The sequence below is a fragment of the Falco cherrug genome, chromosome 7 (assembly GCF_023634085.1).
Source record: "Falco cherrug isolate bFalChe1 chromosome 7, bFalChe1.pri, whole genome shotgun sequence".
In the NCBI taxonomy this organism is placed as follows: domain Eukaryota; kingdom Metazoa; phylum Chordata; class Aves; order Falconiformes; family Falconidae; genus Falco; species Falco cherrug.
This window is the reverse complement of record NC_073703.1, coordinates 32,853,955-32,879,023: the sequence shown is the minus strand read 5'-3', so window position 1 is coordinate 32,879,023 and position 25,069 is coordinate 32,853,955. Positions and strand designations below refer to the sequence as shown.

Sequence of the window (25,069 nt, the reverse complement as noted above, 5' to 3'; positions counted from 1 at the left end):
AGGCAAAAAGTTGAGGGTAAAAATTAATAAGAATCATTTGAAAGAAAAAGGAAAACTTGCAATATGATAAGTGTATGTGGGTTTAAGTAAATAAAACATCTTAAAATTAAGTACATCTGTTACTGTAAGTTCAAAGCACCCTGTTTATAAAAACATCATGTCAAATGGTTGCCTTTACTGAGGTAGCAAGGGACAATGAGTACTTGCCTGAAAATGGAGTAGCATTTCAGAGGCAGGACCATTTAGGTATTTTTTTCAGAGTTGAAAGGGTAAGTGGTTGTATTAGTATTAAAGCTTAGAAAATCTAGACCTCTGAAATGGAGCGTGAATTCAGGGTGTGGGGAGAAAAGGGAAGTTGTTTGGACTTAAGAGTTGGATGTAAAAAAAGCCTTTTTTTAAAATTGATAAAATACATGACAAGATTTGCTTCATCTTTTGTCTGCAGTCATAGATATACATATACACATGATAGAGCTTTCTTTTGTTGTTGAAAAAATTTTTGTGGTCTACAGTGAACATGTGTTTTTACTGAAAGAAAGTTGATTGATATCTTCTAATGAAAGTTGAAGTTCAGTAGGACTGTTAGACTATCATGCCTGAAAGGGTAATGACTCCTCAAAGTTACAACTGAAAATAAAGCCTGAACGTATTATTAATTGAAATGTGTGCCTTCTCTAGACATAGTGGAGACAGTGGTTTGAAAACATATATTTGTAGTATATAATATACATGCATGTATATTTTTGGCTTTATAATACCCTTTAATCTTTGTACCATTCTTTCATATATCTTCATAAATTTAATATGATAATAATTATTGCGGTTGGTGAATGCACATATTTCCAGAATACAAGCATTTTCAGGCTTACATCAACATGATTCAGAATTTTTAAATTAAAATGAAAGAACAGGTGGCAATGCTTGACTGCAGAGCATTTTTGAACTTTAATATGAGCAGCTCAGAACCAAGAGGTAGATGTATCTTCACTTAATTATTTTTCTGTAGCGCAGACTTTCAGAATGTGACCTAGAGAGCACAACTTCATTATAGTAATTCCGTTTTATCTCCAGCTAGTGAGTTATATTCAGGCAGCCAGAAGTACATTGGAAAGTAATACTGGGACACTAAGCAATTGGCTTTGTTGCCACAGAGAGATTGCACAATTGCTTGTGGGAGGAGGTGATCTGTGCAATAAATTAATAAAAGGGCAAGAAGCCCTTAAAACAATCTGTTTAAAAAAGAAAGCTTCCAGAATCCCTGTTCGGTGTTGAAATTGGGCTCCTTATGTGTTAACATTGACATTATGCTGTACTGAGAATCGTAATACTGAAAATATGGTTATAACTAAATTCTTCTTTGCCTCTCTTCTTCAGCCAGGAATTGCTCTGAGTTAATTGTTGGGTTATTTTGTCTTTAAACTATTGGGCATGAGGCAAATCTCGTAACAGATGCTTCAAGAAAGGAAGGTGAGGATAAAGCTAAAGGTTTGGTTTTTTTCTTGGAACTGGAACTGTTTTGGTCAAACTCGTAACACCTATTCTACAGAAAGTTTACTTTCTCCTTAACATCGTGCTGTTTAAAGGCTTTTGCTAAAGGCTGTCCATACCACCCTGAAAACAGCAGCTAGTGAAGCAAAATGGAGTTATTTTTTTCACACTGTAGAGAGTGCCATCACAACCTGAGAGGTAGGAATTACTTTGCATAGCCTACATTGCTCCCTGAATTTGACTGATTTCTGAGAGGAGATAATGGAAATTAAAATAATGAAGTCACTTATCTATAATTATAGCATTTTTTCAAGCAAATGTTCTGTTAGAGGCTTGTGTAAGTTTATCAGTGCTTCAGAGCTCTTGCTTCTGATCTATTTTGACTCTGGTTTTCCTATACAGTTACCTCCCCGTGCTATCAGATGCCTCACTGACATAATTCAGTTAATATATTTTACATTCGGGCAAGTCAGGAAATGCAAAGCTGCATTTCCCGCAGAAACTCTCTTTTCTGTGAGTAGTCATTAGCTTTTAGGTGCTCCAAGTGGTTTAGAACATCAGTTCTCAAAGAGTTTTCATTTGCTTTTTCTGCATGTGTTGATGGCAGTTCCATGGTAGCCCATGCATTAGAAAATATGCATCTGAGTAATAAGTATGCATTTTGCATAATATTCCCACTTAAAATCCTCAATAGCCACACTTGAGGGTTTCTAGTTTGAATTACTGTAAGTCAATATTTAGATGTATTACAGTACATTTGGAACGGGAGTTTTGAATTTCTTGGCTTTTGTAAATACTATTTATCTGTTAAGTGCCATTTATATCTATGGTCACTTCTTTTCTCACTGACTTCAGTTATTTTTCAGACAAAAATACTAAAACAGAAGTTTGATTTCTCATAGCTTAAGGCAAAGTCTTGTATAGAATTGTTACTGTAGACAATGATGTCCATCTGCTGTGGGTGTGTTCTGCTGCTTCAAGTTAGGGTCCTGAGAAACCAGGCACCAGGAACTACTGTGGATTTCATGGCACTGTGCACATCGTCGCACCCATTCCCATAAGATCTCTTTCTGGGAAATGAATCTCCTAGATCTGTCATTTCTTCCCTCGCTTCCCCAAAAGTCCTGGACAGTAGGAACTACTAACAGATGAAGCATGAATCTCCCGGTATGTTTTTAGACTCCTAGAATGTCGATTTATTTTTTTGAGGCATCTAAATTAAATGAAATCCAAGTAATCAGATGGAGAAATGACAAACCACAAAACCCCCAATTTATACTTACAGAAAACTGTACCAAGCAGGCTCATAGAGCTTTGCAGTCTGAGGATTTCCTACTGACCGGCATGCTTGGGAAGTCGTCGTTCTCCTTTGGAGTCCAGTTCCACACTACAAATCACCTGGCCCTTTTCTTATGGATCTACATACGGATCTATGTGCATTAGGTTTTTGTTCACCTGGTAATTGTCTTCAACTTCTAAGAGGTTGAGAGTTAGTTCTCCTTTTACTGCTTGCCTCCTTAAATGGCACAGAGGGATGCAGCACCTCTCACTGCTGCAGTATTGTCAAGACATATCTCTGACCTTGTGCTGAGGCTTTTGCTGTGGAAGGTATGTGCAAAGGCAGAAAACTTCCCCTTTTAGTCTTCCCTTGGTGCCTATACAGAGGATGTTTTACACCCGTTATGAAATCTGCAGTTTTGTGGATCTTCAAGTTTCCCTTATACGGTCTGCATGAGAATGAACTTTTGTGCAGTGCTGGATGTGTGTATGGTTAATCTTTGGAGGGAAGGTATTTTGCACTTTTGATACAGTAAAAAGAATAAAGCAGGAAATTGTCCAGTGTAGGCTTAAGGAATGTCCCTGGTCAGAAGTTTTAAGTTCAGGAGGTGAGGCTGATACCTATAGCCCCATTGCTTGAGCAGGTAAAAGCAGTTCACAGTTGCTTCTTTCTCCATTTTGGTCTTATATTCGTCTTTAAAGTACACTTTGCTGAGGTTCATGGTGTATCCCTGTACCAAGTCCCTCCTATGATCTGTACACAGCAACAGGGATTTTCATGGAAATTCCAGCACCAGTTGGGTTTTTTCTGCAGAAAGAGAAAGAAAAACTTACTCAAACTGACGTGATCACTACTTAAAGGATTACTTCCTATGGAGACTGTCAAGTACTTTGATTTTTCACTTGTCTTTTTTCAGATTTACTGGGGCTCAAGGTAAATAACCAGAAAACTGATATGATTCCTTCTTCAAGCCTAGATTTTAAAGGATTGCAGGTGATCTAATCCAGTCAGTGACCTGTGGCATCCCTCAAAGTGCATTTTATATATCATAAACTAAAGTTCAGGGCAGTGACAAAATTGTAAGTTGAAAACCTGTGGTACTGTTGCATAAAGCATCCAATGTACATTCTGGATTTTGTACGTCCTTTTTCCCTCAGAATATCATGTGGTACCTGGTATGGGTGCCCGCTGAGCATCAGCCTTCTGTATCAGATTGCGCAGACACCAGAGGGTTTTGAGGATCTTCTGTTCTTAAATGTAACTTAACAATGTAAAGAATGTTACTTCCAAATTTATTAGAATTTCTAAAAAAAAAAAATTGATTCATAATTGTATTTGCTTTTCAGACACTTGTGACTACCTGCTGGAACCAAAGCAGTCCAGACTGCTTTGTCTAGTTCTGCTAAGCACCACCACCTCATCCCTGCAATGCAGATTTTTCCATATTTTCCCTTTTTTTCCGCCTTCTTGCCAGTTTGGTGGGGTTTTTTTTGATGGATGGTTGGTTGGTTTGTGATTTTTTGTTTGGTTTAGTGTTTTTGGTAGCTTGTGTCTCTAGGGGCCAGGCATATTCTAGGCAGAATTCTCATTAAGAGGAGAGTGCCTCTTCCTGCTGCATATCCACACTGAAGAGTTGGAATGTACCACCTGAGAGCCCTAAATTGCCATTTCCACTTTGGCAGTCTACCTTTGATCTTTCACCAGTTCCAGTTTCCAGTTGTATAGATCCACCTATTGTCAGCCCATATGGGGACCAAGCCAGAATGTGGTACTTTTTCTTTTGTGTAAGATTCTCATGTGGTGAATCTGCTGAGTCGCGTGCATTGCAAGCAGGATATGGTCTTGATAGCAAGTATTATTAAATACAGTCTCGGACCTCTTGGACACTAACACACTCCTCACCAGTCTATTGAAATTGTTGTGCCAGAACAGTCTTTCTCACAGCCTGTGTAGGATTTGTAAACATGCTAGGATCTGGCTGAAGCAGCTTTGTATTGTGTATTATGATTTGTATGCACTTTTACAAACTTACAGTAATTGCTGTTGCCTTCATTGTAAAGAGGAAAAAATAAACACACACAATAAACCCTCTTAATGGGCACTGATCCCACTGGCGCTGGCCTTGAGTAACTGAATAAAAGCAGATGGTAGCAAGCTGACTAGGCTGACCTGCTTTCCCCTTTCATGCAAACATCGCTTATATAAGTGGGGGGGACACACAAAAAATTAATGGGCTTGGGCAAGCCACCTAAGGACAGAGACTCCCCATGTACTTAATGCTTACATCAGCCCGAGGGCTCTTTCCAGTTAGCTCTTCTCTGGAGGGAGGTTTCTCACAAATTAGTGGTTCCACAGCTATGGGCCCATGGTTTAATAAGAAAGAACTGATGTGCATCTAGAAAGTAAGCCTGCTTAGCTGTTCTGTGGCCTCTGTGTTGTGGTAGGTCATGGAAAATGATCGGAATAGTCTCTCCTGAACTTGCTACTCGTTTACATGCATATAATTGAGTCTGAAATCCCTTTATACATCATCTTCTGTCACAGTGTTGTAAAGAGGCATTCAATTTTGATGCTCTTGTACTACTTTAATTCACATGCTTATTTGTTAGCAGTGATAGCAAAAGAATTTAAATTGAGATTCCAAGGTATTCTAAAAGATGTGCCTCAGTATGTCACTGCAACAAGCTATGTTATAAGAAATAGCATTGTCTTTTTCTTATTCAGCGGAGTATTTGGTTGGAGTTACTACCTCCACGAGTATACTACAGCCTATGCCAGAGATTACAGCTTGCAAAGGCAGTTTCCCGAATAAGATACTTTTACACTCCTCAGTCACTAGCTTTTCCAGCCTGGTGCATCAGTGCCAGCTAAGGCTGGAGTCAGGAACCATTCCAGCTGTCTCAGGTAGACCTGCTGCCGACTCTGGGTTAATTCAGTCAGCAGATGCACTGTAGAATCTTCTAGGGTGACCATCCTTACTGGGCTTAACAGTCATCTAAGTAGGCCTCTTATCTCACATTTCTTTTTTAGTGTGAAAGTTGTGTTTCTTTTATGAAAGACATCAGTGTCAGACGGGGAAGTCTTGATGCCTTTGGGTGCTGGCAACACATTGCATGGATACTGAATGCTGACAAGTGAAGACAGGGAGTATTACAAACACATATTTCAACTTGGAGAAACATATATAGTACTGTGACAGGAGAAATATAGGTTTTCTGTCTTCAGTATGTGCCAAGTTTGTTTTATTTTTATGTTTGGCAGGGAAGGCAGATGTTGCCCTTTATCATTCAGTGGCTTGTGCATGTCTGAGAGCAATGCAGCAGAAGGGACAGCTTCTGCTTTCCCTGCTGCGTTGGTTTTGGTGATCCTTGGGCAGAGGCAGCTGGACTCCCTTCAGCTTTACCTGTTGTTAAAGAGCTCTCAATTCATCTTTTTTAAGCACTATATAAAAACGGGAAGGAGCCAGCTGTTTGTCTGGGGAGTGAGAAGAGAAATTACTAGAAGGAGAGTGTATACGCCAGATGGGGAGGTAGCTTAATGTGAGCGATGAATAACCCAGAGATTCTGACTGTCTGCCCCCAAACCTTTTTATAAAAGAGATGGGGAATTTACAAAAGCTGTCATTCTCAGCTGTTAAACATTTTTCTTTTTCTTTTTTAATGCTTTGCAAAGTTTTGCACTGCTAGCAGAGGCGAAGCATAGCTGTAAAGTTATTAATAAAACCTAACTGGCCAATAAAGATGGATATTTAGATGATTGGTGTCCACAGTCAAATTGTGATGTTATTTTTTTAATTTTACTGCTTATTATATTGTGAAATGGCTTGACTTACAGGCAGTTTTCACGCTCGTGAACTGTGTCATTACTAGGTACTTTATTTGCTTATTTTTCTAGATACTTTAGGAATAAACAGACCTTCTACTTCATGCAGTGAAGAGAGGCCAGGTTTTTCCAGCACCACCTTCTCAATACAGTAATACAAAGACTGCCTATAATTAAATATAGATATATGTTTCCAGTGCCCCTGTGATTCGTTTCTTAAGACTAGGAGCCCAGGAAACTTTCAAATAAGGTGACGGCATAGAGTGAATGTTACCTAGGATGTCTTCCAAATGAAGAATACTATATAAATACTGGTAACGCTGCTCTTTGATAACATGCTGATTTTGAGAAATGCAGTCTGCCAAAGTAGCTTGTTTCTTAAAAACAGGGTATGGACTGGTAAGTGAAGATTAAAATTGTCATGCGTGACCTGTTCCTCACTGCTGATGTTGCATATGGGACTGCATTTTGTAATAGCGTTGAATAACGTGCAAATGTAAAACTTTGTTAACATTTTCATCTTCTGTAAAACTAATTTTGAAAGTAAAATACAACAAATTCTCGTCTCTGAAATGTGCAAATGTGCTTTTGGTGACTGTGTTTGCAAGGAACAGTAGTAAATGATGGAGATGGGTTACGTTTTGTCTGTGGACTACTGTGTTCTGTTTTTTATCACAAATGCTGTCATTCAGGATAAAAACCCCTACATCTAGAAAAACTTACTTTAGATTTAGAACCTTTGTATCTGTGTTGTCATTCTCTAATCTAAAACATGGTTTGCTTTTAAAGAAGGAAGAACTGTTTTTAAGCACAGTTCTAAACAACCTGAGTGAAAGTTGTTGAGTGTGACACAAAATATGTAGCAGTTCTGTAAAAAGCGTCCATTCCCCCCCAGTGCTGCTTTGGTGGTGGGGAGGTCAGTGTTTCTTTTTGTGTATGGCATGACTTTGACTTTCTATAACTCTTTTAATACCAGATAGGCATGTCATTTTACTACAAAATAGTACATCAACCATATGCGAACAGTGAAAATGTGTATCTCATATTTGCTGAATCTGGTAGAATTGTATTTATGTTTTGGCTCAGAATTATGCAATCAAAGCAAGTTAGACTTAATATGGGATGATCTGCTGACCCTCATCCTAACTCAGGTTGTTACAGTAAAGTAATAATCTCAGGTTTCATATTGTGGCCTTGTTTTGTGCACTGTACATATTGCAAGAGTTAGGCAGAGCTGTGTGTGTTTGAGGACAATATAACAGCTGCAGTTTCTGTCCTTGTCAGGCCATTGTATCTTCAGTAGAAGTAAAAAGCATGGAATTTGCTGGCAGTTGCTTAAAGATTTCTGGGGGTTTGGGTGGTGGTTTTTTTTGTTGGTGTTCTTTTTTATTTTGTTTTTATAATCCTAAAATCATAATTACAGATCTTGAGAAAATTGTTTTATTTACTTAACAGCTGCCATTGTGCCCTGTTACATAAGTCAAAATTATAAATGGGAAATATTTACTAGTTTGAGTTACAGTGTAAATACACGATTAACTTCTTACAGTGCATGTTGCTTATTTCAATAATTGGACCCACTCCTAGAGACAGGCAAGCAGGGAGATTACACAGGGAGTGCTGAAGATGAAGCTTCCTTCCTGATTAAAAAAAGAAAGAGAGAGAGAAAAAAACCGAAAGGGGGGAGCAGTTTCCTGTTGGAGCCCTCACTTTAAGGGAGGCTGGGCACCCTGCCTCCTCCTGCTCCAGCTGGCCTTTACATGCTGTCCTTTGTGGAGGCGTTTGCTGACGAATGATGTCCAAAACCATATTTACAAGAGCAGTTGGAGTTTGTCTGTACAGGCAGACCTGAGATTTAAAGAGGTTTTTGCTCCTTTCTCATCTGCTTTTAAATGCAAGGCCACAATAGCCCGTATCTCTGATGTTAAGGCTTGATAAAGGCTGTTCTGTTTCTAAGGTGCCTAATCTTGTAGAAACAGCCTAATGAAAAGATTCAAACCAAAATTTCAGCTCTATGTAAAAAAATGTTTTCTGACCTCAATATATATGATGTGAAAAAAGAATAATAGCAGCACTGCAGGCAAAATTTCTGCCACGATGTGACAACCTACTCCTTCATCAGAGGTTTCAAGAATTTGGCTGCGCTTTTGGAAATAAGCCTCATGATTCTGCCAGAGAGATGTTTTAGCTCAGACAGCATGCAGCACACAACGGCTTTGTTGGAGTGTTGGCTCTGTGCTCATGGCAGGAAACTGAAGTAAAACCTTACTTTTCTACCTACGATATGTGGTGGTTGTTTTGAATTCAGCAGACTGTATTTTAGTCTTTTTTTTCTTTTTCTTTTTTGAAGTAAAACCATGCTCACAGGCTTGAGAACCACTGCAGCTAAAAGCTAGAACCACTTAGGATGACAATTAGAGCCTGACTCTATACTTCATTAATTCAGTATGGTTTTTTTGCTTTCTTTAGGGACAAACTCCCTTGCTCCGTCTGACCAGTGTGGGCTCTTAAATGAGAACCATACGTTCAGTTCTTTAACCCAGCTGCTTTTTGCCAGTCTGCATGGAAAGTGAAGCAGTTGCAGAGAAGAGTAGACTTAATGTGTATCCATCATAGGTCTGGGATGATATGTTCAGGAGATGTTTACATCGTGCAACACTGCTAGCTCAGATGAACTAGCCATCAAGCAGCCTCCAGAAGGAGTGAAGCTCAGGGGATATGTGGTGGTGTGCTAAAACTGACAGGTCCCAGGACAATGTGATTTCAGAAGGCATCCAGGACATCTGCATGTCACTGCACTTTGTAGACATACTTGCTTGGGTATCCAAGTATGTGACTGTCTTTCAGAGTGTGCCATCCAACCATTCACACTCGTGTAGAGCACTGCAGTGCAGAGCCTGCCAGAGGGAGTATTTTGAAATATATGAAAAGAAAGTTCAGATGTTTTTAGTCTGTGAGTGAAATTGCAGAAGGCCCTTAGAGGTCTGACTTATTGTGCAATCTCTGTAAGTAATTTGTAATCAAAATACCTTTGCACATGTCACTTTCATATTTCCTGTAATAAAACAGCAAGAGCAATTAAGATTTTGGACCATAATCTTCTACAAGCTTCTAAAATGAATGGGTTGGGGATTTCTTGAGTTATGCTTAAATAGCCAATTTTAAAATTTTAGATTGCTTAAAAATAAGTTTGGTAATAGGTATTTTAATAGATTTTTAACTGTAGCCTAACAATCAAAACTCTTACGTGGTGACCCAATTGATCGGCGGTTTACTTATTAAAAAAATGAAGTAAAACAACAGAAGAACTTTCCACAAAACTGGAAGACGTCTGTACTTTGGTAACCCAGCATGTGACCTACTGGGCTTTATGCATTTCAAATCAAAAAGAATCAGTACATATACTGCCATATGCATGCAAATGTGTCTAATGACATACTGTGTGCTCTGTATCTGTGATGTTGTTCTGGCAAGGTTCAGAAAGTTGTCTATGGTCTTGGCATTCTTCAGGAAACATTAGATTAATATAGCTGCTGGTGTCATACAGGTTTTTTTCTTGTTTAAGTAGGTGTGTGAAGGCTGGTGCTACATAAATTAATTATACGGAAGACTTTGGAGGAAGAAGGGGCTTGTAAACGAGACTGAAATTAATGAATATAAGAATTAGAAATCAAAACTTTATGTTTAGTCTGAGGAGAAACAATTCCTTAAACCATAACCACATGGCTGTTTCTTGTTTGCATCAACTCTGGTTGACTGTTATTGTCTTCTGTTAATTCTCTGGGGCAGTGGCCTGACTTTGTTGAATGAGCCAATTGTTTTCCTTTGTGTTGCCCATCAAGTAAGTCCCCATCTGGTTTGTATCAGACTGTTTTCACAGCCAACAACTGCTGCCTTTTCTATATCCTGACACTTAAGGGCCCCATGCTATCAAAGCATTGCTGTGATAGCCTGTCTGGCTGGGCCCATACAGCTGTGCCTTGCAGCTTGAAACTATTACCCAAGTAATGGTAACTTAGAACTTGAACTGGCTCTTATTCCCATTGGTGTCGTGTGTACAGTGAACAGAATGCATTTTTGTTGAACTCAGTGTTCAACAAAAAATTCTTTAAAACTCTCAGTTTATATGATTGGTTAGTTTTTATTTTTCTGCAGCTTCCTGTATTTAGAGGCAGTTTTGTGTTCTGAAACATTAATGAGTACAAGACAAGCAATATTTGTTTAAGGCACTATTGTTATTACTTACTTTTATGGTACATTAAAGCTCAATAAGTGAAAATTAAACAAGCAAATGATTCTTAATGAGCATTTTTCTTATCAGATTTAGAATACGTTTCCAGGAAACTTTCTGTGCATGATAAACATAGACTGTGTAAATAATGCTACACCTTGGCTACTACACTACTCACTTTCCAAGTGGCTGTCTTAAAAATACACAGCCATGGACAACAAGTCTGTGTTATCCTGTTCATTTCTCCTCTGAAGGAATAGGGAAGGATTGGATAACTCTGTAACCTGGGCAATAAAACTGTGTTACAGTTTGCATTACAGAATCACTGAGAGTCCTCAGGCATGGTCCAGGCCCCTTTCTGCCAGGCTTCCTACATGGGTAGGAGACAGTCCTGTTCTGAGAGACCTTGCAACGTGTACATTCCCTCCCTCCAAGATCTAAAAAACCCCAGCATTGCATCAAGTAACAGTGACATTCAAATGTTGTCTTGTGTAAAGAAAGACAATCTTTAAGCATTTGTTCTCTTCTGCTCTTGTTTAGGCCACGGAACTCTCAGTGACAGAGTAATGATGAGGGGAAACATATTCCCCAACTTGTATGTGTGTTGAATTTTAAGTGTATTCTGGACTCAGTTCTTTTACGATATTTGAGAGAGGTAGAGAAAGAAAATAATGGATAATATTTTTTATATTTCTGGTCTTAATGTGAGCGTGTGCAAGAAACTGCTAGAAAGCAGATTGATTTATCTAGTACTTGCAGAGTACGTGTTCTTGGACTTGAGAGTGCATGTGTATGTATGTAATGTGAATGAATTTGCTTCAGGTAAAATACTGGGGAGCCAGTAAATTCCATGACACACATGAGATAAGATTTTTCTTTTGCCTTTTTGCTTTTCCTACTGATACACACAGAAGTCATTGCAGCAGATTAGGATTGTGCTAAATAATTGGGTTTATGACATTGTCGGGTATATAGGGAGGGTTTGTAAAAGCTGCTTTCTTAAGGAGCTTTCCATAATTGCTCTTCCTATGAACCTCATACAGCTCCTAAATTCAGGAGTTGCAGGGTGTGCTTAAGAGTGTTGAACAGACCCAGCCGTCTGTGCCATTCACCTGCAGAAGTCGTGTCCCATCAACACGCAGTAGCCCACACCTCTGCAAGGACGCCGCTCCCACATACGCTGACTGGATTTCCAGACACTCTCCTTTGCAGTACAGATTTCCCTGTATTTTGGCCAGGAATATTTAAACCCAGACAACTGATAGATGATTTACATTCAGGCTGCTTACAAGCGTATATTAATAATACTTGTGGCCCAAAGCAATGAAGGAAGCTATTGATGAACTGAGTGCAAACCAGGCCTGGCACCAACAGATTGAACTGGGAAGAGTGAATGTCAGAGAGCTGCAATGCTTGCTAAAATAAGTTGGCGGTAGATACTAGGAGTAGTCACCATCGGTTCATACAGCCAGTGTTCAAAATTTCAGCTTGTGTATGTGTCTGTGCGCACAGCTTCAGAGGCAAAGAACATCTGCCCAAATGAGAACCTAACATAAACAAGTAATGTTCAGTGTCTTGGAAGGCACTGCTTGACTGCTGCTCAAAGATTCGTGCAGAGCAGCTCTTGGGTTGATAACAACAGGTGTTGGTTTCACTGTTGCTGCTGTGGAAGTGTTGGTTGTTGCTGGGAGCGGTGTACGGTGTTTTCCCTGCTTCTTATAGCAATTAGCAGAGATAGAGCTGTGCATCATATTAAAATCAGTAGCGATGTGCTCGAGGGAGAGTTAAGAAGGTGATGTAGTGCGCTGAATATGTAGCATAGATGTAATGCAGAGCAGTAAGTTTCTGCAGTTCATTTATTCTGCTGATTTAGAGCTCAGATTCACCCAAGTATTGCAAAGGAATTTCGTTTTTACTCTTCCTCCTGTAACAGGCCAAGGTTCTTGGATTGTTTATTGTTTGGGTTTTTTTACAAGGAGGAATGCATATCTCTATTGCACAAAGTTTAAACATTTAAGTTTTTAACAAATTTTAAAAATGCACAGGATAAAAACATATCTTTACTCAGGCATTTCCATGTTTCTATTCCAGACGTGAAATTGTAGAGGCAGTGTTACTTGTCATCACACTGGACACTCATTTCAAGAGAATGCTTAGACATTCTTTGGCAGGATAGGGTCTGAATGCTTACCTAACAGCGGTCTCCCAGTAGATCTTCCAGTAAAGACATTTAATATTTTCCTTATTTGAACATATACTTACTTATGTAAATTACTACAGTATTCCTTCTGAACTAATAGAAAAATTGCTTGCCTCTCTGAACTTCCTAGAATTGCTTATTCCTAATATATTTTTCAAAGTTAGTTGATATGCACAAATGGTAAGATCTTTAGTGGCCATCCTCTGCTGTTAAACAAATGGCTCTAAAGGAGGTATTTTTAACAGGTTTGTGGGCATATGTGCTAGAAATGTGTGTAGGGACATCCTAGCATGCATTAGAATGCATCACTTGAAAATGCTAACTGTATATGGCTGGGTTTGTTCTGTCTTGTTTTGTTTTTTCCTGGGGAAAACATTCATCATGTCCTTTTTAAAAGGTGTAATTACAAAAATTGAGTAATTGTGCTGTACGTATAAGCATTTTAATATGCCAGGTCTTTGTAATGATAGTACAGTAATAGGAGTCTTGGCAAACTGTTTCCATACGGAGAATCCTATGACTTTGTGGGTGAAAATCATCAAAACAAATGCGTAAGGTCATGTGAATATTCTAAGTTTTCAGAGTAGAGAAGTACAGCTATTTTGTTCGTGGCCATCCAGAAAAAACTTGTTATTTGAACAGGGGGGTTTATGCTAATTATATCTTATTTCATTTTTACTATAAGAATGCATTTAATGACTCCATTATGTGAGAAGAGTGAGTTTGCAATGAGAAAATTCTACCCTGCAGCAGTGCCCTTTAGTCAGTGCAGTACAGAGAATCTTCTGTTTGCTTCCTGATGCCCGTCCCCTAGCTTTCATTCAGATCTGGATGCAGGTTGCTGCCATGGCTGCAGGGGATGTAACCTCCTTGCCCAGGAAATCCTCTGGTCTGTTGGAGGGAGGGCTCATCAAGGTCTCCCCTCACGCTTAAGTGATAGAAAGTAGCTTTTCACTTCTTACACCGGTTCACTGAACATTGTGCTCTTACATTCCTAACAATTTTTTTCGTAGTCATGTAGCTGAGGAGTTAATATGGCTGGATAGTGTGCAGGGCTTGGTAAGCATATGCAGTGCAAGCATCGCTGTAGATAACACGCTCGGTCTTGACTTGCAACATACTGAACCTGTCTGATAAGTAAAGGTTGTCATATGTCCATCCCGAGTGATATGGACAGCCATGCATCACAGACTGCATAAGGGCAGCATGTTGGAGTAACTGTTGTTGGTAATTAACTGCCTGGGCCAAATCGATCTAAAGGCAGGAGGAGACTCCAGAGTAACCCAGTATGTGTCCCGTCCAGTACGCTAATTTACAAAAGAATATCATTTGCTCAGGGGATCCCCTCATTGGGACACCCATCGTCATTTTAAGCGTGAACTGGAAAGATGTGCATTTTCAAACTCACTGCAACCCTAATTTATGATAAAATATCATTGAATTTGACTGTTCAACTATAATTACTTGTGTAAATTATTTTTTAATTATTTTAAAATAAAAACAGGCCATGTAAGTTTTAAAAATTAAGAAGACGCTTTGATTTATTTTTTTTTTAGTACTTGCCACTCCCCGTGTAGGCTATGAGTGCTATTATGTCTAGCACTGTGGTACTATGTAGATAAGCTGGAGGCAGTATTGCTGCAATTAATACTTTTAAGATTATGAGGTCTCAGTGGAGCCAGTCCTACTGCTAGGATTGTCGTGAACGATTCTGCATCCTGAGGGAAGTCTGCATAACTTTATCTTAGAATTTAGTGTGAATTCCCACTATCAGTCATTCAAGTTCTTTTTTTTTTGGTTGGGGTTTTTTTTTTGGGGGGGGGGGGGGTTGGACCTTTTTTATTTTGCTTCAGATACTGGCAAAAAAAAAAAAAAAAGTCTTTTGGATCCCCAAACCTGAAGGTGTGAATAGCAGACCTGAATATATTATACAAGCGTACTTTTAAAATTACCTTCCTGTCCACTTGCCTGTTAGATTTTGCAGAAAATGAGAAAAAGTTTGCTATGTAGGTGATATTTAGTTTTACTGAATAAATAAAACATTAATTACACGATTAGATGGCAGTTTTTTAATTATCGCTTGTCAGATTCTCCTGATTCCACCAGCTGTTTACCTGGGTTGTCTCTTGTGGATTTAAAGATTACTTCTCCCCCCAGCCTTTGCACAAGATACACGTTTTCCTGGTGCTTTTCAAAGACACTGGACCAGTAATGAACCAACTCCTCCTCCTTTTTTGCTTTGAAATAGAAGCCGCTGCTTCAAGGTTTACTGCAGACTTCTCACTTCAGTTCTCCTGAAGAAAATGGTTGCAGTCAAGAAATGGCAGTGCTTAAAAGTTAAGAAAAGAATGTTTGTTTCTAGCCAATTCAATTGCACATCCAAAAATCACAGGCATCTGTATGGAAAAATCAAATTGACTTTTAATACTTCCTCTTAGTATAAATAATTGTTGTAGTTATTTGGAAAGATCATTACACATCTTTTGGAAGTGATTTGCTGGGAAACAACAGCAGGAGTTGTAGCCAAGAAATGTACTTGTTAAGCAATGATATATTCTACAGAGCAAAATATGCCAGATCTGAAGGAGCAGAGTAGATTTCAGGCACCAAAAGGGAATATTTATTTAGTAAACTCTGCAATCTCATTCCTAGATGTTTTTAGAGCTGCTTTCTCTCTGCCCTTCCCTATTGGTCTCTGTGTTAGGACTTTGAAAAATCTGGTTCTAGTTTATTTTATGTATTTCTAGTTTTTGTTCTGTTTAGTGTTGCTATTGGTGGGAATATAGCATATTTTGGAAAACCACTGAACCTTGAACTCAAACTTGAGAGGAGGAAAGATAATTTTCAAATATTCTCCTTTGAAAAATTTGTTAGCATGCTTAGCCTGTGTCCCACCCTCCTTTACTGACTCCCGATCTGAATTTATTTTCTTTTTGGAAATATTTCTAGCTAGGATATACATTAGGGTTTAAACAAAAAAAGAAAAGCCTGTGTGTGTGTATGCATGTTTATTTTCTGTGTGCTTGTATGCACAGTTTCTGTAAGTACATTACACCATGGGAGGGTGGAATTTGCCAAGTTTAGGTCAAAACTTGAGCTGAACTCATACGATATAGTTTTCTGTCTCCACTGGTGTCTGTGGTCCACTTACGGAGGTTTATGAGTTGGCTGAAGCCTTTGAGAATGAAACTGTGTTTTTTCAACTCAAGCAGTAGACTCATGCTTTTAAATCCAGACATTTTTGGCTGAAGTCCTACAGATGTCAGTCCGTTTCTGTAAAACAACTGAAGTGTTTTAATTGTGAATCTGGCCCTTTCATGTAACTCAGCCCTAGAAATCTGGCCTAAGTTTGCCTAGAGTCGTTTCTGTTTGTAGTGAAGTTAGGGGCAGTCTAGTTTTGAGTTACAAAACCAGAACAGCATACATTTGCCGAGCATCGTGTTCTTGCTTTCTGTATTTCTAGACTAGTGGAAGGCAGCAGTCTGACCTGCAGCCAGGGGCCCTGTGCTTAGGAAAACATTTACACAATGGGAAGAGAGTCCCTACTCTAAAAAACACACATGCTTAAGCATTTTTGCTTTGTTTCTGGCAGAGCAGAGAAAGGACACCTTCTCCACAATACCATAAATACGCCTATGGATTCAGGGTGGCCAGGGCTAGAAGAATGTGGAGGAGCTATAATTTCTAATGAATGGAGAATAATTTTGTCCAGATGACTGGGTTATTTGATAAACTGTTGATGGTCCTGCTTATTCCTGAGAGTGTTGTATTCTTTACCATCTCAAGGGCATGTGTGACTAGTGCCTTACTATACCCACTTTCAATTGTATAAGCCATTAAATTCCAGAAGCGTTGAACTATGTAGCCGATATACCATGGTATAGCTAGACGTGAATCTGAACTGGAAATACTGTATGTAAGTATAATTAGTACCATGACATTGCTGTGTATTTTCTCCTTGCAGTGTAGCCTTCAGAATTGGTTACATCAAAATACGGATGTTTCCTATCAATATATGTCAGCCCAGCAAGTCTGGAATAATTTTGGTTTTGCCAAAAATGCTGCTGCTTGGGTTGCTCTCCTTGGTAACTTACCTGTACAACCATCTATGAAAATGACTGAGTTTTTCTTTGCTACTGTACAGATGTCCATGAAGACATGGATCGGACACACATTGGGACAAATACGTATCTCACATCTTTACTTACAGGTAAGAGGCACAGGTAAAATGTTTGTACTGATAGCGATGCTGCTACCTTTGGACTTGCAGGTATTCTACTTTATAGTCATTACTGTAAAGAATTTCTGACAACTCTGTTTCCCAGGTAATGATCTTTGTAACTCCATCCCAGATACAAATCTTTTTTTGTAGGGAAAAAGCAAAATGAGGGAATGACACAGGGAGGGGAAAAAAAAGGCACATTCATTGAAGACTAAGATGCTGAGTTACAGATCTGCAGGTGCTGTGCTGTCCCTAGTGCTCTGAACACTTGAGATAATGCCATCTGGAGGAAGTTATTTGTTGGGGCAGGACAGTGTTTTAAACTTTGAAGTCAGTAATAAACAAAGTGAAGCAGCTGGAATCTGGCAGAAGAAGAAACAAGCCATTCATATCAACTCATGCTATTAAAAGAAAGAGAGCACTGCACTGGAGTTGTTTTTACATATGCTTGGAAGTTTATTCTTGCTCTGTAAGTTAGCTGCTCCGGTTGTTACATTAGAGAGTAGAGGGAGGATTGCTGGGGTGGTGATGTTGTTTGTAAATTTTAGGAAGTAATATGTAGGTAATTACAGTAATTACAGTTCTGGTTTTATGCTGAAACAATAACTTAGGTCCTGATCCCTCAAACCCCTCCCTATTTGTTATCTTGAAGATAGCTTCTTTAACTTGCAAGATACAGGTCTGGTTAACCTCCGGATAGATTGGAAATAGAAGTTTTATTTCATGTATGAACACTGACTTGAAGGAGTTAAAGCACATGCTTTTTATTTGGCTTAAAAGTCAGACTTGTTTAGTCTTTTTATTTTGCCAAACAGAAAAATGTAAAAAGAAAGATTTAAACATTTTTCTTTGTTCTTATTGTTGCCATATGGTATTAGTAACCAAACCTCCCTTCAGTGTGTTTAATTCCTTTTCCATTTGGCATACTTTCATGATACACTTGTATGTAGCATACCCTCTGTGTGACGGTACCTCTTAGAGAAAAACTCCCTTCACAGGTCACCGGATGGTTGACACACCATTAATTTTTATGTTTCTGTTAAACAAAGATCTGGAAATTTAGTACTGTACATGAATTTGTTATAGATTGCCAAGAACAGGAAAAATCTCTAATCTGAAATCTGACCTTTTCCATCAGTGGGTCACCAAGATGTTTTCAGTCACTGTTCGGTTTCCACCAGTCAAGGACCCTTACACATTTAGTAAGAGTATCGGTTTTCACAGTTTATATGAATGTATTCTATTAGACGGTGACAATGAATCTGGAAAACTGGAGGTCACCTGAGGTCACACGTTCCGTTTATTGGATTTTAACAAGGAAATTTTTTATAAATACATCTAAGTACATGATTACAAAATCGTACTGAGTACTTCCAGAGCCTCTAAAGAGGGAAGTAAAATGTGTGAAGATTACCTGCCTTCCTACCCTGCACTGCTTTGTAAATGGAGGAATTTTCCATTCCATTTTTATGGCATATCGAAAGATTATAAGCACCATTGTAATTTGCATATTTGTGGTAGTGAAGAGCTCAGTGTTTAAGAGGAAACCACCTTAGTATTAGTTATGAATTGTTCTCTGATGGGGGGAAGAAATAAAATGGAATATTGCATTGTTAAAGAAGGAGCTGGCCAGGGACTATACAAGCACTATCCCTGATGTACAGCAAAAGGCAGATACAGACATCAGAAAATAACATATATGTGAGCAGGAATACAAGCAGTTAAACCTGTGTGCTTGTATTTGTGTATTTATTCACATACTCATCCCTATATGTATATATGGATGTATTTTATGCACTGTGCATACACGAGGTTAGATTAAGCAAAATGTAATAATGATAAAGCACATGTGAGAGTAATATAGTAATTGTATCTTTCAGCCAATGTAGAGTTTCAGGACTAGCAGATTTCTATACTGGAAAGTTAGTCAAGTAGAAGAATCTCCCATGTAGCTGAAATAGGATATCTGTCTTTTTTTTTACAGCTAAAGTGCTGAAAATCTAGGTTCTGTATTTTCTGTGTGCATTTAACAAAGTCAAAGACTTCAGATTTCTGCCTTTTAAAAAAGGGAAATGATTACTTTGGGTATTTTTGAGCTTATCTTTAAGGATATTTGGATAACTCAGGACCTGGTAACTTTTCTGTTGAGCAAGCAGGTGGAATTATTCTTCTATTTTTCTGTTCTTTTAGCATTTTATATCTATCATAAAATTGAACTATAGTATGTCTGTAAAATATATTAAAGTATGTGTTAGGAAGAATGTAGACTAATACGATACTTTCTTTCAGCACCCCAGAATCAAACATTTGGGAAGTTACTACAGAGCCTTGGGATGAGGGAATATTCTCCCTGCACACACAAACTGCCTTTTTTTTTTTTTTTTTTTCTTTTTTTTTTTTTTTTTTTAAACAAACCTGAGAACAGCTGTTGAAACAGTGACATCATGGAATGTGACATGACTGTGGAAATTATTAACAAAGTCAAGCTTTGAAAGCATCAAACTACATGTAGTGTTGGAGAGTTGCTTTAACGTCTAGGATGATTTACAAAGTTTTCTTGGGCATGACACATTCATGCCTTTACTGTTTGTCAGCTTCACATCTACCCAAATAAACGCTTTGCTTTTGTTCGGTTCCCCTTCTGAATAACCAGGTTTTTATCATGCAAAAATGGCTACAGACTAAACTCATAGAAGTGCTCCTGGAAAAACAAAACACGTATGTTGCTCGCCCATCTTTTTGGTGTTACCATAAATGTGCTTTTGAATCATGTTCAGAAGATGTAGGATTTCTCACGTCATCTTACCGCTTGTGTGTTAGGTTTGCTCAGGCCCATGCTAACCCAAGCATTGGCAGCTGTGCTTTGTAGAGGAATTTGGGCTGGGGGTGATGAAGGCTGTCCAGCTAGTGAGGATAGTCTAGTGAAACTGTGGACAGTGCTAGCAAAGTGCATAAGCAGCTGTGGTGAGTGGGTGGTGCATTGATTCCCTGGGGACAGAAAAAGCGCTCTTGCCCTGCCTTCCTGAACAGCAAGAGGCTTGGCTGGCGCAGGTTGCTCCATGTACTGGCTTTACCATCTTTGGCCTCGTTCATGTTTGACTTCCTAGGCTGTTGGCTGCTGTTCTAGCATAAAAAACACTAGATGAATTTTTATTTTAGCAGTGGATTTTTGTTGTTTTAATTAGCCATTTGAAGCGTGCTTTGCTACAAGTCAGATGAAAGCAGATTACTACTACAGTGACGTAGTAGATAATTAACTGGGGTGAAATAAAGCCTAACTTCTTGGGTTTATTACAAAAATAGTGTTTTAATTACCTAGTCTATTACAGAGGAAGGGAGAATTGTTGTAGTTTACTGGAATAAGAACAAGCTCCAAGAGAGCCTTTGTTGTTGTGCACAGACTCATATATGTTTGTTGTGCTTGTAGCTGCTGCCCTTAAAGTAAATGTCCCAAGGACAGCTGAAATCTCAAAATGCTCTTGCTGTAGTTGGGTGAATGTTGTATCATTCATGCAATGCATTTCTCCTGTCCTCCTTCATTCTGTGCCTGTAGCCTGATTCATGTCTTGCTCCTCATGCTCCATAAATTGATTCATCTCACCTCCTTCCTCTGGCTAAATAAAGTAACTTTTGTCCATGATCTTTCTCCCTCCCCATCTTTGATATCAGTCTGACTACAGGTTGTTTTCTGCCCCTCCAGTGGTTCCCAGACAGGAGGACTTTTCAGCACTGCAGTGATCTTTCCCAGCTGCTAGCAGCCAGCGCTGCTGCAAGCTCTGTGGGACATGGCCCCCTCCCTCGAGGGGCTGCTGGCATGGTGGTGGCTGAGCTGTGCGGGGACTTGTCCCTCTCCTAGGTTGTCCCACTTTTTGCAGGGTCAGATCACAAGAATGGGAAGTGGCAAGGTGCCATCTCAGACTTGCTGGAAGATAAACGTTGCTTGTAAAGTCCTGCAAGCCACATTTCCAGGGGGGAGGCTGTGTAAGTTTTCTCTTGAGTCTGTCAAGATTAAAAAAAAAAAAGAGATACACCACAAAGAAGTAGCAAGAAGGACCTTTAATTTAGAGTCAGGGGAATGGGTTAGAGATAGGGAAGAGCTAAAACTTCTCACTTGTGTTTTGGGCAGCTGAAGCACTGATAGGGTGTTTTTCTCTGTAGGACTTGTAGCTTTTTATGCTTGCTTTGCTTTTTATGATTGTATATAGATATGTGGTCTTGAACAACCTGAATGTTTTCTAAGGGTTTGAATCAGACAGGCGTATGCATATAGATGGAATTCAGAAGTACTGTTAGTATCTACAGATGTCAGTTCATTTCTGTGGAAAACAGCAGTATACATGTTTGAAATTGTTCTGGGCCTACTGCGGGTTATATATATATGTGTGTGTATGTGTGTTCAGTATCTCTGTATGTAAATACAACCCAGTCTATATACGCACAGAAATTCATCCCTTTGTTACCTGATAAACAGAACTATGATGGCTAAAACAGCACTCTCCAAAATGCCTCAAAGCTGTGGACAGTAAGGGTGCCTGTGTCTTTGTATTTCCATGGAGTGATGCAATATGGAGATGACTTCAATACAGTTTGTTTGTCACAGACAGCAAATAATGTGTTTTGTTCTGCTGTTTTTATTTTTTTAGGAGAGGATGCTGCCCCACATTTAAATTCATGTGTTTCTGCGGCAAAGTTGTCAGTGAAGCTGCCTTCCATGAACACAGATAAAGAAACACAGAGCGTGAGCAGTATACATGGCAATTCAGCTTCTTCAGGGACAGATACGTTTTAAAGCTTACAGCTTTTTATGACACTGTCTGAAGATTTTGTCATGGGTACATTTGTCTGCCTAGTGTGATAGTCTGGGCATTTCATCAAAATACCACTCTTTCAGTACTTTTTATTTGCTACTACTTTTCTTAGAACTTTGTTATGATTATAAATTTAGGCAATGATTCTATTTGTGACTATGTCAAATATTTTCAAGAAAATAAAATGCAATTTTTTCAGAATTGGTTAAGTCAGTAAAGGCCATTTAAATATTTGTTGTGTGTGCAGGTGAATGTGGAGGTGATTGGTATTAAAATTCATGGCAAAAGTCTGTCTCACTGATGGAAAAAAATGCTTGGCTCAATGTAATGTCAGTAGTGTTAAAATGTTGAACCAAAGGGAAATATATTTGAAACCAAAGTTTGTAAAGAAATTGTGTTTCTAGGTGTATTCAGAGCTTGTTCATCCTTAGAAGACTGCTATGACAAGGCAGTAATTCAAAATTGTACATACAGGAGACCACTAGAATTTGTATTCTTATTATGAGGAATTTCTTTTTTTAGAATGACAAGAATTTTTCAGCATTTTTATGCTTATTTCCCTGAAGAATTTTTTTCCCATCTTGAAACATGTCTGAATGAGAGATTGTCTGGGTAAGGTTATTTGTTTACATTTTTTAATGTAAATTTCTCCCCCTCATGAGACAGAGCTAGTTGCTGCAGTCTCAGCCCTTCAGGAGCCTGATAATCCCCGGTCAGAAATACCACAATAATGATTAACAGCCAAAGCGTTTGAACCTATTGCCACCCTCCCAGGGACTACTCCATTTTTTATTGCCTCAATCAGGACAACATGGTCAATCCAGCAGCAAGTGAGGAGGAAGGTAGGATCGTCTGCCCCAAGCAGCACCCAAGCGAAATAAGAGAAGAGAAATTCAGACATGTTTGGGTAGGAAGACGGGGAAACAAGCTCTTCTCCAAGCAGGGCAAGCACAAATTTTTCTTTGGTCCTCATCCAGTCTGAGCTTTTCATGGGATATCTATGGAAAAGAGGAGATACTGTGCTGCTTTCAAAGATATGGGGCATGAAGGCGTCTCTCGAAAGCTAGGAAAAAAACCACTCCTTTGGATGACTTGTACCTTTTTGTGACACTGGAGCATGTAACTTCATCTGCACAGCTACAGCTTCACTGCATCACTTAATGAGAGGCACTTTGTAGTTGCAGATACTCATAACCGTGAACAGTTCCCAATACTCTTACTTTATGGAGCTTGCACTGATTTCAGCTCTCCGTAACAGAGATTAGAAGCACCTTTTGGTTTTATTTTGATCTCATTGACCACAGCGTTCAGTTGATTTGCTGCAGAATCTGCAAGGGTAAATGCAAAAAAGAAGAGCTGGAAGAGAGCTTCAGCTGTCCGAGGTCAGTAATATCCAGAGGATTCAACTGTAAAGGGTGTTTCTTTAGCACCTTATAGACTTGTGCTCTTACCTGTCTTGACAGACATGTAAATAGCAGATTTGTGGCGGGGGGTAAAAGTTGTGAGTTTCGTGCAAAATATGATGTCACTCTAAAAAGAGTGAAAGTCCAAACGAGGTGGCATTACTGGGAGCTGGTTTTCAGCATGTGATGCCCTGACTGTTGTCTGCAGCAGTAAAGCTGCTTCTAGATGTTCTTACACTGTGACAAGCCACCAGGAGCAGAGGAGAGTATCTGCAGGGTTGTGCTGATTGCTGCCGTCTGTGAAACTGCACCTTAAATCAGACTATTGACACCATCAATGCTTTAAAAAACAGCAGCTTTTTGGGGGATGGCGGAGATGTTCTTCTACCCTGCAGCAAGTAGCTACAGCAAGTCACAGACCAGCTGAGAGGGTAACAAAATGCAGTGGGGAGGGCAAGAGCTTCTTAAACCAGCTTTCCTGCAAGAGGAAACCTTCATGGAATTATGTACAAACTCACTGTCAATCTGCTAGGTTTTTTAGGATGTTAATGTATAATTTAGGTCCCCTTTGTTGCAGTGTAAATGGCAAATGAGCTGTACTGTTCTTGCACCCAGAGCTGCAGGCCTGGATCAGGACTGCATTTTGCTAAACAAAGTACAGTAATTGAATGGAGAACATACGGAGAGCTGGCAAACTGGGGATGAGATGGGAGACAGGTGGGTACACAGGCAAGGAGAGTGCACAGGAAAGGATGAGACAGCCCTGGCCGGTGGCAGAGGAGTTGTCTCATCATAGCAGGAAGATAACTGTGACAGATTTCACTGTTTGCAGTGCTAAGCGTCTTGCATTTTGCTCTAATTCTGTTCTTTTTCTCTTGGGAACAAATGTGTTTAAGTCAAAGGTGTTATTGTCATTGAATTCTGAAGAAATGAGTTGTGTTTTTAGGAAAATATGTTAGAAAATGCCCAGTGAGGACCACTTCCAATCAGTTTTAAAATTCCCCATAGAGTTACATTCTCTCCCAACTTGACGTGACTGATAGATCTTTTTGGAAGCTTCTGGGTTCCTGGCACTGTGCTTCACAAATCTGCTGCTGGTGGGGATTACACTGTGGCAGTGGGATCTGCTAATTGCTCATCCCCACTGCAGCATCCGCTGTTCCCACTCAAAGACCATTTTGGAGAGGTAAAGAAAGTGCAAACTATTTGTTTTTCCTTCCTCAAAGCTTCCCCAAAACAAAGTATCCTGCCACATAAACATAAGGGGACCTCTGTAAATCTGGCACCCTGCTCATAGATCGTGTTACAAGCATTTATATTCCTAGGAAAAGCTGAAGGCGGTGGGGGGAGGGGCGTGCGCGCGCTTTGGTTTTAATCAGTCTCCATTTTTCCTTTGAAATGAAAAAAGCCAAAATGTATCTTCTAGAAATTTATCTATTCTTACTTGTGGATTCAGTCTTGTATTTCAGATTCCTGTAAATAGTTTTCCGGAGTTTGAAATGGTAAGCACATGTTCTGTGAACACAGCCAAGCCGTGATAAGGAATTCGTCTGTCTGTGTCTCCAAGTTCCATTTTGTTTCTACAGCTTTTATGATTGAAAATGCACATTTCTCAT

The 25,069-nt window shown here is 39.2% G+C and overlaps 1 protein-coding gene across 6 annotated transcripts in view; it reads left to right on the top strand.

Annotated features, from left to right (window-relative positions):
* Positions 1-22,281, top strand: part of KIAA0586 (KIAA0586 ortholog) — a 73,544-nt gene extending 51,263 nt beyond the window's left edge. For all 6 annotated transcript variants that reach the window (XM_027805220.2, XM_027805219.2, XM_055715495.1 and 3 more), the window contains 2 exons: positions 17,165-17,230; positions 21,886-22,281. In XM_027805220.2, the coding sequence (XP_027661021.1) occupies positions 17,165-17,230; positions 21,886-22,031 (212 nt within the window). In that variant the 3' untranslated portion in view covers positions 22,032-22,281. The remainder of the gene's footprint in view (positions 1-17,164; positions 17,231-21,885) is intronic.
* The last annotated feature ends 2,788 nt before the right edge of the window (positions 22,282-25,069 follow it).